The sequence below is a fragment of the Dinoponera quadriceps genome, unplaced genomic scaffold (assembly GCF_001313825.1).
Source record: "Dinoponera quadriceps isolate SergipeBrazil2010 unplaced genomic scaffold, ASM131382v1 scaffold71, whole genome shotgun sequence".
NCBI classification, from domain to species: domain Eukaryota; kingdom Metazoa; phylum Arthropoda; class Insecta; order Hymenoptera; family Formicidae; genus Dinoponera; species Dinoponera quadriceps.
This window is the reverse complement of record NW_014554274.1, coordinates 864118-879104: the sequence shown is the minus strand read 5'-3', so window position 1 is coordinate 879104 and position 14987 is coordinate 864118. Positions and strand designations below refer to the sequence as shown.

At 39.1% G+C, this 14987-nt stretch overlaps 2 protein-coding genes across 2 annotated transcripts; one reads left to right on the top strand and one right to left on the bottom strand.

The window, feature by feature from the left end:
• Positions 1-84: 84 nt before the first annotated feature.
• LOC106741446 lies at positions 85-3998 on the bottom strand. The gene is made up of 3 exons (XM_014613498.1): positions 3702-3998; positions 1759-3596; positions 85-1659 (listed from the first exon to the last, which is right to left on the bottom strand). Exons 2-3 carry the CDS (start codon positions 3184-3186, stop codon positions 1282-1284), a joined length of 1806 nt encoding a protein of 601 aa, XP_014468984.1. The 5' UTR covers positions 3187-3596; positions 3702-3998; the 3' UTR covers positions 85-1281.
• Positions 3999-4046: 48 nt separating this feature from the next.
• Positions 4047-8236, top strand: LOC106741439 (vacuolar protein sorting-associated protein 51 homolog). The gene is made up of 11 exons (XM_014613485.1): positions 4047-4154; positions 4522-4617; positions 4733-4867; positions 5018-5239; positions 5339-5931; positions 6064-6277; positions 6401-6625; positions 6754-7088; positions 7172-7349; positions 7756-7868; positions 7961-8236. The coding sequence occupies exons 2-11, from the start codon at positions 4537-4539 to the stop codon at positions 8067-8069; spliced, it is 2205 nt and encodes a 734-aa protein (XP_014468971.1). The 5' UTR covers positions 4047-4154; positions 4522-4536; the 3' UTR covers positions 8070-8236.
• Positions 8237-14987: the final 6751 nt, after the last annotated feature.

Here is a 14987-nt window from a genome sequence, read left to right as displayed (position 1 = left end):
ATTATTTCGAAAAAATACAAATTTGTGCTAAAGAAATAAAGTTTAAATTAACGATATTTTCCTCATTATTTAAAAATNTTATTTAATGTAAATACTGTAGGTATTTTTGCTTCATAGAGTACTTAAGCACTGTATATCTATCTACAATTACAGCTAAATGGAAAGTATCCTTATTTTTAGTTCTTTAAGCCCTGTATTCGCAACTTTTAACTCTATAGATATAATAAAAAAGGATACGTGTATAATATATATTATATAATTTCATTCTTCTCTCATCTTCAATTCTTTAACTCAAGCTGCTACTGAATTAAGGCATTAGATGGAAATGCAGCTTAAAAAGAGTGATTTTGTGAGTATTGATATTACGATATTTATTATTATTATCATCATCTGTACTCCTTTTTATAAATATATATAGTAAAAATAACATTCTTTTCAATTATGAACATACATAGAGATAACGGTTGATTTTTGCATTTTTATAAACAATGATTTGCAAGATCAACGTATTGCTAACTTAACTGTCTCTCTCTGTAATTGAGCTCATCTATCAAGTAAATTGCTTCCTTTAATTTTAATATTCGAAACTCTATGACCCATATTTTGTGAACTCCTTTATCGATTATTTATATATATATATATATTATCAATAAAGAAAAGTTCACACAGAATACGGACCTATGGCTGCATTTCTGTATTTGCTGCCAATACTGAGAATTTTCTCAAAGAACATCGAGATGTCTTAAGAACGTAAAGATGTCTTTGAGAAAACAGAACGTGTAAAAAACGTCTCTGAGACATCTTTTAGACATACGTTTGTGGGTATATGTAATATACCCATTTTAACCCTTTGGAGACGAGTGTCGGCATATAGCCGCCCATGCCATTTTACCGTTCCGGACGCGTGTCGGCATATAGCCGCCCATGCCGTTTTACCGTTTATGAAAAATTTTTCTTGTGTTAAATAGAGCCTTAGTTTTTATAACGTTCAACGTATTTATTTTCTTTACTGCGCACTCCAATACCTCTCGTCCTCAGCGACGCTCGCCCGTCGAGCGGCTCCGTCCCCAAAGGGTTAATTTGTTGGTATATGTAATATGAACTGTAAATTTTCAATACTGACAGTAAATACCGAAACGCAGCCTATGTCTGTTCATAATCAATGTCACATTTTTGTCTACATTTTTTTTTAAGATCCCTTGAAGACTGTCCTGTAGATAGATGAATAAAGCTACAAGCTTCAAGGACGCTCAAAGTAGCACCACCGTATTCTTCATGGCTTTAGAGGTGATCGATAACCATATTGACGATAGAGAGCTTCATCTGTGCCCTGGCCCTCTTCGGTAATCGATGCATCAGCGGTGTCAGCTTCCTCAGAAAGCTCTTAACTTCGCACGTGATGGGAAATAATGTTCTCTTCGTGGTACCTGTCATCTTCCTTCGTTTTACTTTCTTTTTCTTCATATTGGTGGTTTTCATTACTCCGAAATATTGTTCCTCTTTTGCCTCCGTATTGTTTTTCTTCATCAGCTCCAGAGAGTGCGGGAGTATCGCTTCCCCTTGTCCCTCAAATTCATCGGAATTCGTGGTTTCCTCTGTTGTCTCCGGACATATCGACAACAGTTGCATGAAGTTTTTATCCACTTTCGGTTTGGTCTCCTGCAACAGAAAAAAATGTCAAGATTTGAACCCAACCAAAGACATCTAGCCGCTATTCCTCAACCAGGTCTGTTCGTTAAAAATACTCTTGTTCGTTACCTTTTTCTGTTTCTTAGTCGTCGCCTTCTTTTTTTGCTGTTCCTGATTTGGTAAATTGATCTTTATCAACAGTCCCGGTGGCATGCTGGACAGGCTGTTCACTGGTATCGGCGCGCCTAAGTTCGATATATCCCACGTAATCGGCATGATGACTTTCCTGAGTCCATCCGCTTGAGGATTGGACGTTGTCACATTGGACATGGCGTTGTTCATGGCCACCGACTGCAACTGTTCGCCCACATGGATCTTCCAGTTCACCGGAGGAGGTAACGGTAGCTTCCTGATAAATCGGCTATCCACATTGATGGAATCTGGCTTGGGGATGTTGATAGAAATCGGTCGCCGGGATTTCCCGCGTTTCTTGGCCAACGGAGCAGGTTTGTTCTCCACCTTGGGTTTCTTGCTGGACACCAGTGGCCTAGAGAAACGTTTTGTATCTTTAGTCTCTTTAGTCTCCTCGCTGATGTCCTGTTCGTCGTTTTTTTCAGGGACCACGGTTATCAAGGGCTCGGAGATGTTTTTAATGGTTGGCACCGCGTCGCATGGACCTATTTTGTTAAAGTTCTGACCAGCCTCAAAGTGACGGGAGCACAGCACAAGCTTGCGTATCTGGTTGGGCGACATAGTGAGCAGATCCTCGCGGTCTAAGAACTGACACCAACGTAGGCATCGGCCGATCTCGTACGCCGGGAACGGATGAAATTTGTAACGTTCCGATTTGTTACGCGGATCCGACTTTAAGCGACCACAAGCCGCGCAAGCTTGGCTCTCCAGTACTTCGACGGGTAAGAGCTCCAGCTTCTTGTTCTTCTCTGGCGTATCAAAGAGTTTCGGCTCCTCCGTTGGCTCAGTGATTTTCGGCTCCTGGTCGTTCCTTCTCACGGAATCACGGATATTCGGCACCGCATTTTCCACCAGTCTCCCTTTGTAACCCGGAACGAATTGTAAACGATCAAAATGTTTCGAGCAGATATAGCAAAAGAGAATCTCTTTCCTGGTTAGTCTGTAATAAGACTCGACTCCAACGAAATCCAGCCATTTGAGGCAACGGAACTCCTCACCGGGGAAATGATGAAACGTAGTGCCGTCGTAATCGAGCTCTGGCGGATCTTTTCGGCTTCTGTTGCAGAGAACACAGGTGATATTGTAGAGGCTCTGTTTGGGATCGTAGATCGACGGTATCGCGTTAGAGTTGAGACGGTCGAGGCACTCGGTAAGAAAATCTTGCGGCCGGAAATGTTTGGAGCAGACCATGCGTTGCAGCAGCTGCTTCTTCGAGAGTTTGTACAGGTCCTCGCGGCTGCAGAACTCGAGCCAACGGCGGCAGCGTGCCTCATCGTTAACCGGGAAACTAAAGAACATATACTCCTCCTCGCGGTTGTTGGGATTCATGCGAGAACGGCCGCATACCACACATGGGTGTGGCATGGTTGTGTTTGCTTAATTTCCAAAAGTCAAGTAGAAATGCCCTTCCTCATAGTTCACTATTGCAACTCTGACTCTTGAAGATCAAACGATCTTCAGGTTTTCTTATTTATCGTAACTTGAGATTAATAGCTCACAGTTTATGATTCATAGATTATGATCAAACTTTAATGATCACTCTTTAGTGATCGATCTTTATGTATGTATCGCTGCTTCTCATAAATTACGATACAGCATATAGTTCCAAGAGATTAACGAATTAATAAATTTATCAATTTTATAATTCACAATAAACCATAGAATAATAAATTAAACTTTGTAACCCTTCTTCTTCATAATTTATAATTTATGTGAGAATTATTAAATTTCTGCACGTTAAGGAAAAGTCTCGTTTGGACATTCTTCTGCTGCAACTGAAAAATAAATAAGAAGTTAAGTTTCTTGGGAAATTAAAAAGAATATACTAGCAAAATAGCAAGCAGGTTAAGTTAGGTTTGACTTAAAAGCAATTACATTACCTTCCTCGTAATTTTACCAAATATATGGTATTATTCTTTCCTTCACTTTTTTTATAAGATTTTATTTATTTAATTTGGTAATTTTTTTCATACGAATTTTGAAGCTTTTCATCAATAAACACAATTTGTTGGTAAGCACTTCATCTCACGCATTTCGACAAATTCACAAAAATGTTTTAAAAATTCGTTTTGCCGAATTATTCGGTAAATCTATGAATTTCTACAGAATCAATATAATGTTGAAATTATTAAAAATATTTGATGTACTTGTTGCGCTTTCAAGCGAAGAGCAAGGTTATGTCGCATCAATAGCTTTCGAAGATCTAACCTCGTTAACCTCCAAACGTCATGAAGACACCTTAGCAACTTGATCGATGCCTACCACAAAGAATCAACAATAAAATAGAAATACAATTAAGGGGACAATATTATTATATTAATGTTAAAATTGAGGTATATTGTGCTTAGAAAACGAATTTAATTTAATATTGAGATTCATATCTTCGTTAAAAACACAAAGTTTGATATGTCATGTTGACGGTTTACGACAGCTCATTGTAATTTAAGGAAATTACAGTAAATTGCGTCACACCTCGCTATTAGCGAAGAATTTAAATAATTAACAATAGAAACCAATAAGAAACCAAAATTTTTTTTTAAATCGAAAGAAAGTTATAAAAATCCAAAATCCTGAGAATATAATTTAATGTCGAAAAGTTGAAAATCTAATAATTAATTATAAATTAAGAATAATAAGTGTAATATATATATAGAAAATAAAAAGCACACAAATTTTTTCAAAATCCATTCATTGGTAAAGAAAGAAATATACAGGATGGCAGAAAATACAAATAATTCGTATGACATTAACGGACAGCATTTCAATTCGGATATGTACTTTCAAAAGTTATTAAAAGTAAGTTAAATGTTCTCAAAAATATATCAAATTAATTTTTAGATCGTTTTTAATAATTTAAGCATATATATTTCATTTGTTAACTATACATTTTTATATATGTTATTCTCAACAGGAATGCACACTGAAGCAAATTATGGATCACGAAGCTGAGATTATAAGGAATACTCAAACTTTGCATTCGGACATGCAGACTTTAGTATATGAGAATTATAATAAATTTATATCTGCCACTGATACTATTCGCAAGGTAAGTTATTTCTAAAAACTATAAACAGATTAAATGTTATAAATGAATATCAGATCTACCTTTTCACTTTTGAGTATAATTTTAAGTACATGTGAATTATTTTAATATATTTCTAATTTATAAAATACTATAATACTTGTAATTCTCCAGATGAAAACAGATTTCAAGGAAATGGAGGACAGCATGGACTCATTGGCAAAAAATATGGACAGTATCACTTCCTTTTCAGAACAGATCTCTTCGACCTTGCATGGAACCAGACAACAAATTGCCAAACTATCTTCTGTACATACTCTATTAAAGAAACTTCAGTTTCTCTTCAAGTTGCCTGGCAATCTCAAAGAGAGAATGAACGAGGGGAATTATGCACAGGTATGTATTAAATTACTAATGAAAGAAACATGGTGAAAGTTTATAAAAACATTGGGTTCTTTTCAGGATTTCATACAACTGTTTGATTGATTTTTTCAGGCGGTTAAGGATTATGTCCATGCACAGAGAGTACTGAACCAATATGGCAATATGCCATCGTTCCAAGGCATTCAGAAAGATTGCGAGGACATTTTGGAGGAGCTGAAATCCAAATTGAGACAACAATTTCACAAGAGGGACGCCTCCACTAAATCTTTAGCAGAGAACGTCGATCTGCTGTTGCGACTGAAGGAACCAGTCGACTCTCTGTGCACCGAGTTCCTCGTGCACGCTGAAGGAAGATTGACAGAACAGTTGGAAATATTGAAGGATATGTGCGAGAAAGACATCATTGAGTTCATAGATATGGCGAATTCGGGATTTCTCAACGACTTGTGTCTCATTGTATCTTCTTACAATGACATGTTTATAAATCGATCGCTAGATGATAACGATTTGGCCGATGATTTTGACACAAAGGCTATTAGTCATGTGAACAATTTTGTCGTGAGGAATATGACGAAATATTTTGATCTGGTGGGCAAAAGGGTGGAAGATGTAGCGGATACAGCGATCTTGGTGAGGGCCCTTGATCGTTTCCATCGAAAGCTACAGGCAATGAATATGTTGTGCAAGGATATGGATTTTTCCAAGTAAGCAGAAAAAAGAGAAGAATAATGCGATCGTAAAAACTCATGTTGGAAGTCAAAAACGCGAACTTTTATTGTTGTACAAACTTATAAATATATGTAGAAGTTATATTAATATAGTTATTTATATTATAGAATTGGCACTGATATCGTCGTGAGTGCCGGTCGGAAGCAATGTCGTAGCCACTTGCACTGTCTGAAGCAACACTTGAGCGAGACATTGGCCAAGGTCAGGCAGACCTTGGCTACTAAAGTCATGCAGGACAACGACGGTGGTCTGGCAGAGCTGCAGGCTATGCTCATCATGCCTACCATAGAAAAAGTCAAAGGGGTTCTGCAAGATTTATTGGTTCATATTTTTATTCCCACTAAAATATTAGAGGAAAAATTTTTATTCAAGAGTGAAATTCAAATTATTAAATAGGAATAAGCAGTATTTCTTAAATTATAACGACGAATTTGACTTTTTCAGGTCTTCCTGGAGTCCGACTTATCGTTCGGCCTGAAGACTCAGTTCCTACAGAGCTTCTGCGTGGACGAAGTGAGAGAGGGATTGGTCGTAGGTTTTCTACATCATCTCACGGTTACGGCTGCTGGATTCTGCAATGGATCCGACGTGCCGAAATTTCCGCCTACTCTTCTGCTTCTGCTCAGTAAAATGTGCATCGAATACAAAGAGAGCAACGTGCGATACTTGGTACTAAAAAAGAAGGAAATATTTCATCCTCCCTTCTTTATTAGAGAACCTCTTATATATAATATTTAAAAAATTTATATATATGCATATATATATATATATAATAAATGGTGTCTTTATTCACACAGCTCGCGACAACGGACGAACTCTTCAGCATCGAAGAATACACGTCGTCGGAAAACATCGTCACTACGGGATCGGAGATGTGCGACTGCTTTCAGGATGCGGCGCAGAGTTTGCTGAACCACTACGTGCGAATTCAGGGTCTGACAGTGTCGCAAATGTTGAGGAAGTCCGTGGAAACGAGGGATTGGTTGCACACGATCGAGCCCAGAACCGTGAGAGCCGTGATGAAGAGGGTGGTCGAGGACGTGACGGCGATCGATTCGCAGGTCGCCGCCTTGTATGACGATAATGAGGGTCAAGTTGACAGGAGCAGCGACAGCAGCAGGAAAACTCACAGGTAGCGTATTTGCTTCGACTCGTTGATCCTCGAATTTTCCAGCTCGAATTTGAGACAACGAAGATTTGCGCGTTCTTTCTCAGTGTCAGCGTGTCGAGGCACCACTACAGATCCAACTGGTCATCGTACACGCCCAGCCACATCGATTCCTCGCTGGTGACGAACATCCACAAACTATTCTCCGAACGGATCGAGATCTTCTCATCCGTGCAATTCAACAAGGCGTCCATTTTGACCGGTATCATCAAGATAAGCCTAAAGGTGGGTATAAAAATTACCGTAAGCTGTTACCGAACGTGAACGATACTTTTGGCGGACGATGTACCACGTCGCGCAATAATCGCTCAGGTGCTGCAGAGTGGTCGCAATGACAAAATAGCACCACCATTATCCACTTTGCCGAGCCGACTTATCTTCCCGCTTGTACAGCACAAACTCCGCTATCGCTCGCTACGCAATACGCTTCGTGCTTTTGCCACTGTGCTTGCAACGAGAATCGATTTTATTCTTGGATTTGTTGTTAAATTAATAACGTCTCCCGATCGATCTATTCTGCACGATTACAACGAATGTTATATGTTATAATTGTAACATAATACGTTATCATCTTATAAATTCTTTACGTATTTGATAATAATAGTGATTCTTTTACTATTTTTTTACATAGACTTTTCTCGAATGTGTGAGGCTACGAACGTTCAGCAAGTACGGTTTGCAGCAGATCCAGGTGGACACACATTATCTGCAGCTTTACCTGTGGAGATTTGTTTCCGACGAGAAGTGAGAACTTGGCTCTCGTTAACTCATCGCAGATGAGCAAGCCAATGAAAGAAAATTAAAATTGTTATTGATGTTGCTTTTGTTATTTGCAGTGTGGTGCACTTTCTGCTGGATGAGATTCTGAGCAGTGCGGTACACCGATGCCTGGAACCGGTTCTAATGGAGCCCAGTGTAGTGGATATTATTTGCGAAGGAGGCTAAATTATTATATGTATGATCATTATAAATAATTTTGTAATTATTATTTTTTTATGAATAATTAACTTTTAAACTGATATAAGATTATTATAAGCAAATTCGGAATTATTACTTACTATAAATAAGACAAATGTTTTTGTGCAATAAAATAAATATTAGCATTATCAAACATTAACGGCACAGTTAACAATAAATTAATACTCGTTAACGTTCATTGGTGAGACGCATGAAAATCAATGCTATTTGCAATTTATATTTCTGCCTTTCTTGTTTTTGTACATATTTCAATTCTTTATTTCTTTTTTTACTATTTCTAAGTTCATTAATTTTTCTCTGTCTCTGTTTTCTTCGCTTCGATTTTTATTTCCACTCTTTTTTTTTTTTATCGTTTCCCCTTTCACTTCGATTTTTTCCGTTTACGACGAAAATTGTTATTCACCGTCAGTCCGCTTCAAATTACCGCAATAAAAGATCTCGATTTCACACGCTACGGTCCGTCCTTTTTCATCCTCCTCCTCCGTCGTTCGTCGTCTCGTTCTTTCCTCCGATAGTTCCCACCTATCCGTCTCGCTCGAAGTATAAAGCCATATTAGGTTTAGTGCGATGTAAGAGACAGGGTCAAACGATTTTAATAAGTCTTAATTCTTCGCCACATATTCTGCACTTTCGAACTTTTTCGAGCTCGCTTTATTTAATTTTCCCTGACGCGCGTCATCTAATTGTCTCCTTTTATTCATCGCAGATTTTTACTCACTTTCTTTTTATCCTATATGCTTTGTCCGTTTAAATCTCAACAAAAAATAAACAACTATACATATAATTATTGTGACGACACCGCAATGCGCGATGGTATATTTATATCCCCCTTAATTTGTCGAAATGCGATTGATTGCGATGCTGAGAAGCGACAAAAGCGGGAGAGAGAGAGAGGGGAGGATCGCGAGATGAGTTGAGCGCGAGTTTACACGAGAGCGAGAAAGATAGAAAACTCATAGCCGTTTGACAGTGGCTCGCTCGACTTAATTCGAACTTCCTCTCTCGGGATGAGATTCATTCGGCGAGTATCCGGCGTACGGGCCCACGCAGCGCATTCTACCCAATTTAATCGACTCCTCTCGGAATCGCTCGTTGCTCGCTGGGGTCTGCCGAGTGTTTTCTCCGTCCCGAGCTTTCCTGAAAAATACAACCTTTTTCTGCTACAACGTACAACCCGTTCGTGTACATGAGAAGAAAATTTTTAAAGTTCCGAGAAGAATAAAGTAGCCGGTGAACACCAATTAACAGCCAACATAACATCAACGTTACAAATTTCCCGCTCAGCAATATAAATATAATATAACACGTGTGTTATACAACAGTTCCATTGTTGAGTGACAAATTATATTGATGTTATTGTTAATCGGTGTTCACTGGGAGATCTACCGAAAGGCGTTGCTGAGATTCCCTCGTGGCGATTTTGCATAATTAGATATCCAAATATATCTAATGCTCGCAAAGACATTCTACAGGACGATGACGACGCTAAAATTTATAACAACTCGAGCATGCATAATGGAACATTATAGTAGAAGATTCGCGAGAAACCCGGCAGTAGCTCGATATACGCGCACAGTCGAGATCTGAAGCGAACAAAAAGGCGATATCGAAGACGAGCAGACGAGGCGTAGCAGACACACATGTGGCCGGCACACGTGATACGCCAGAAACACCTGTGCATGTGTAACTTCGTCGGCAATTTCCCCTGGCATTCCACTTGAAACCGTTGTGCCACATAGATACGATGACGTGTCGAAGAGAATCGTTAGTAATGTGAAGCATTCATACGTCGCGCGAACCGGAATTCTGTAATTATTTTGATAATACCGCCGCGGATGGATTTCAATTGGAGAGCAACTCGGTCAATAATATCGGAGCGTATTTGCATGACACTATTGTAAATTGTACGCACGTGAGGTACATGATAACATTTTCCAAAGAGTGCGAATGTCTCGGAATCTTTAACGATTACGAGTTAATTAATCCCGCCTTTCGTCGGAGGCCTCGCAAAATAACGTAAGTGCATCAATTTACCAATTATTATTACTCAAGGGGAGGCTCGCAGCAGCTTCGAAGAAAAGAATATGGTGCTCGGTTATGTTTCGCGAGAGACAATGCGTGAAAAAGGGAGAGGGAGAGAAAACGAATCGACATTGTGCATCAATTTCGTCTAATTTCAGTAAAATAGACCCGCATGGGAATGCCGCGATGCTCGACGAGCTCATCATAAAATCGCCATGGAGTTCCGATGTGTTCAAGGATAAAGGCGTTGCTTTTGTTTCTACTTGTACAACCCTCTTGCATGATTCTTATTTCAGAGAGACGAACAGTATGTTTGTGGAAATTCATTGTCAATTCTTCAACCACTTGTCTTCTTAATGCTATTTTTCCCCCCCGTTTTGCATTATTTCAATTTCAATTTTTCTCATCTTACCGCTATGTTTGTAGTCGATTTTAATCTAAATAGAATATTATTCCTTCCACCCGCGTGTGAATAAAAGAATACTGGTCCTCTGGTAAAATTCCCAATAAACAAGAAATCATTAACACAACGTTATTACAATATTTTTTATAACATATAACGTTCTCAAATACGTATATAGTTCTTAATTTTGCATACAATATCATTGTTAACAGTATTTGACTCAAACATTAAAAGTAAGATTTCCACACAATAATTTTAATATTTAGAAATATTATATTATCATGTAACAATTTTAAAATACTTAAAAAATATTATGTCAAAATGTTTGTAAAATCCACATGGAATCAAGAGATCGACTTAATGTTTCTTGCTTACTGAATTAGTTGTATCAATACGAAAAAGATGATTGGGGTTCCGAGGAACCTCCGTTACTGTGCGACGAGCCGTGTCTGAGCGCGCGAATTTTTGACAGTTCGATTGGTCGTCTGTAAATACCTTCCATTCGAAAACCATGACAGCTCCGACAGTTTCTTATTCTCTCTGAAAACGTTATTTATCTGTTACTCGTCCGTTTATCACAGTTTTGTTTCAGATTTCGGAAATGCTATATCTCGACTCTGCGGTACAAAGGAGATTACAGTTTAGAGATATTTCGGTTTGTGACCGTAACAATGGGCGAAGATTGCGCACGCTCGTTGCTGCGTTCACGAATCTAACTATCCCTTTCACGTCTGCCAATTTCGCGACTGTGCAACGGGACCGACGTGCATTCGATGAAGCGGTCCGTCGAGGAAATTCAAACGAAAGGGCATCCGCAGAGATTGGCTCATCTGCGCGTTAAGTAGTTGCGCCGAAGGCGATGATCGAGAAAATTCACCTCGGTGCGCTACTTGTCACGTGGTTCGAGTGCGCTCGCCGATGCGTGAAGTTGCCGGCGTTTCAATCGTTGATATTTTCACGACGAAATACGCTTTACGGAGGGAAACCTCCCACTAAATATCTCAGTTCAATTCCCAGCACGGATACTTTGGTCTAACTTCCGCTTTTTTCTCGATGCAGCTTCGACAGCTCATCGCCAGATGAGGTGCATCATGGGATCGTGCGAGAGCGCGCAATCTCGTCGCGGGACACGCACGAGAGCCTCGCCGGGCCCGGTGAATAGTTTGATAACGGTGAGGGAGGTGCGAGGACCGCAAAAGAGAGCGGTAGCGAGGGAAGAGAGTAGGATCATCATTCGTCGTCGGTTGGCGGACCATTCAGTGCCGCGACCGACACTGATTTCAATTGGTAAATTGACTCGCAACGAGGGAGAGGAAAAAATGGCGGCACGGTGACTGGCGATGACGTCGCGGATGGAGGGGAAAGCTGATGAGTGGAGGGGCGGGAGGGAGGGGAAAAGGATGACTGGGGGTCCAGCGTCCAGAGAATGACGGAAAGAGAGAGGTCGCGGAAAAAAAAAACTCTGGCGGCGAGAACGAAGGAAAGGGTGGGTCCTGCGTGGATGAAACGTCATTCGCGACGTAAAGGGAAAGGAAAGGGAAAAGTCAAATTCGTATCGACGGAAATTTGTCTGAACTTATGTGAAGAAAAATAGAAGAGCCGAGTAATTTGGGGAAAGAGGAAGGTAGGTGAGAGAGTTGAAAGAGTCGCGCCACGTCCCAATTCATAGTAGCAAAAGAAGAAGAAGAAGAATGAGGGAGCACCGACAACGGCGGCGGTGGATCTCTTCTCTCTCGACAACGGGCTGCGGTTAATAGGCAGTGAACGCCGTTTGAATGCTTAATGCGGCGCGCTTCTAGGATTAAATTGACCAATCATTTCCCGCGCGACGCCGCGCACCGCGGCGGCCAATTGCGCCGCGCGCGCCCCACTATATCAAGGCAATCAAGAGCATTTAGCGCTCAGTCGTTGCCGCGCCGCCGCGCTGTGCGTTTCGGAGTTTCTTCAGTCGGTTTTCTATTCTTCGCGCTCGTGCGGAGTCGCAAAACGCGCGCGCGGAAACGCAGCTACGATGCGCAATCAGTGTACGAAAGGACAGAGTGAAGGAATGCACGTGAGAAGTTAATTGTAACGACGACGACGGTATCGGTGAGAGAAAACAAGGGAGAGACTTCCGGTCGATATATCTCTGCGGAATTTTGTTAAATGTCTGTCTAAAATCCCTGACTGATTTGGCGTCTCTCTCTCTTTCTCTCGATGACGGATCGTCGAATTTCAAAATCGTGAGATCGTCTTGAAACCTACGAATAACCCGTTTCAGGGTCAAAAAAAGTTATTCCACGATCATAAAATGTACTACTGTAGAAATTTAAGAAATTGTACACGTGTGTATGGATAAAATTTCGATAAACATGGAGGTTTTGTATAATTTAATCACGAAGACGAATTTTGACATTGGCTAATATAAAATATCGGTATCCGCCAAAGGGTTAAAGGTTACGTGACTTCCTGCGATTGTCCCGTCGAGAAAAGTCCCGTAGGGAAATTGTTACACATAATATAGAATAATGTTTTCGATGTTTGATGATAATTGAATACAAAAAAGCGACGATTGTATTCCTTACTAAAATTTAAAAATTTTTAATTTAAAACACTAACGATTTGATATTTCTTCTTACTCATTATTTATTATTTATTACTTTAACATATAATTTGTTATATTATACGATATCTGTGGGATAAAATTATAAGATCAGTGAAAAATTATATTAAACAAAGATCGTGAATTTTATTCGCACTGGATACGTGATTAACTTTACCAATATAAAAAATTGATGTTATGCAATTTATATAATGGATGCAATAACCGTATTATTAAAGAGAAATTCCTTCTCGCTAACTGTACTCAGGAGTTATTTTTTATTTCAGAAAAGATTTTCGTTTGTCTCGCTCGAGTTATTCCATTCCGGCTACAGTACGCTTTTGTAATCGTAAGAGATGCTTCGTTATTCTGGAAATTTATACATAACGCGTTCTGCTCTTAGCACCAGAGCACTATTTATCACAATGACTCCTTGACCTCGCACGAACGATAGTATAATGTATAGGACATGAGAAAGAAGAAAGAGATACGGACGACTAGGGTCAAAATACCAGTAATACATTCAGACTGTAACCCGCGAAAAGTAGGTGAGTCAGGAGGAAATTCATTAACAAACATTTCTCTGTTGCATTTCAGATAAACTCTATGGGTGTAACATAAAGCAAGACCCATAATTTTACTTACGTAAACGCATTTTACACACAAAATATGTTTGAAATACGAGTTCAGTATTTGATAAAATGTGTGCAGCAGATAAAAAGTTTAATACTTAATGGATGAAATTATAATCGTTTCAGGAAGCATTTTAATCTTAAAAAATGTGAATAAGTAAATAACGTGGAATTCTAATTCTTGAACAAGTAAAAATGTTACGAAACATCATTTAAGTGATTTATTATTAGAAAATTAACTCAGCAGTCGATTAACAGAAAGCAAGGTCATAATTTTCCAGAATTACGTTATTATTCTCGACATTATTATTGTAAATTTATTTATTGTAAATTTCTTATTTCTTTACTTCGAATCTGATATGCGCACCACTGGCACATCATTAAATATACCCGCAGACGAGTCATTTTCGAATCGAGGGGAACAGTGTTTGACGAAGAGGGACCGGCGACATTAACGAGAATTAACGTTAATTGACATCCCTCCCCCTTATCTTATCCCACGACTGGCTCTCCCTCTTTTTGCCGTCTCTCGTTTTTTCGCGTCTTTGCTACCACCAACGCCGAAAGAGCCAGCCATCCCGTTTACAGGGTGTCCTCTTATAAAATGGCTAATAAACGGAAAATAAACTTTAGAAACCTTTTTTTCAAGAATTGCAAAATGCTATATTTGGACCATTTTATGTGTATGAAGGAAGGAGGGTCAGATGTATTTGCGCGTGTTGCGCGCGTGCGCGCACACGTGTGTGTATGTGTGTGCGCGTACGTGTGTGTGTGTGTGTGCGTGAATGTTCGACGACATTTCTAATCCTTTCTGGCGAGTGATTAAAACTTAATCCGTGCGACGTTAAAAAATAATAATGAACGACACAACATGCACTGCTGTATTAATCCGTTCACTGTCATCAGTAAAAATTAAAACTACAAAGAGAACACAAATATTTATATTTGCTTCATAATCTGTATAGTTTGTATATTTTCTCGTAATTTGTATATTGTTTGTATATTTTTTCGTAATTTTTTTAATCTTCTAATCTTTTGATTCTTTCTCGTAATAATATTATTATATCACACATTAGTCTTACTACATATTTTTTTATTTCAGTTATGCGTGTATATGGGAATTATAAGTTCCATTAGGTCACCTATATTCTATCGTTTTTATCAATAATTTTTAATTTCAACTTCTTCATTCCTGCATTTTTAGACAATCTATGCAGCTTTAATACATAATCCAGTTGCTGTTTCGT

Bases quoted from the DNA above. Each gene is read 5' to 3' on its own strand.
- LOC106741446 (XM_014613498.1), bottom strand. From the start codon at position 3,186: ATGCCACACCCATGTGTGGTATGCGGCCGTTCTCGCATGAATCCCAAC. The intron at 1,660-1,758 runs GTAACGAACAAG...TTTCTGTTGCAG, and splicing joins CGACTAAGAAACAGAAAAAG to GAGACCAAACCGAAAGTGGA.
- LOC106741439 (XM_014613485.1), top strand. From the start codon at position 4,537: ATGGCAGAAAATACAAATAATTCGTATGACATTAACGGACAGCATTTC. The intron at 4,618-4,732 runs GTAAGTTAAATG...TATTCTCAACAG, and splicing joins ACTTTCAAAAGTTATTAAAA to GAATGCACACTGAAGCAAAT. The intron at 7,869-7,960 runs GTGAGAACTTGG...TGTTATTTGCAG, and splicing joins AGATTTGTTTCCGACGAGAA to TGTGGTGCACTTTCTGCTGG.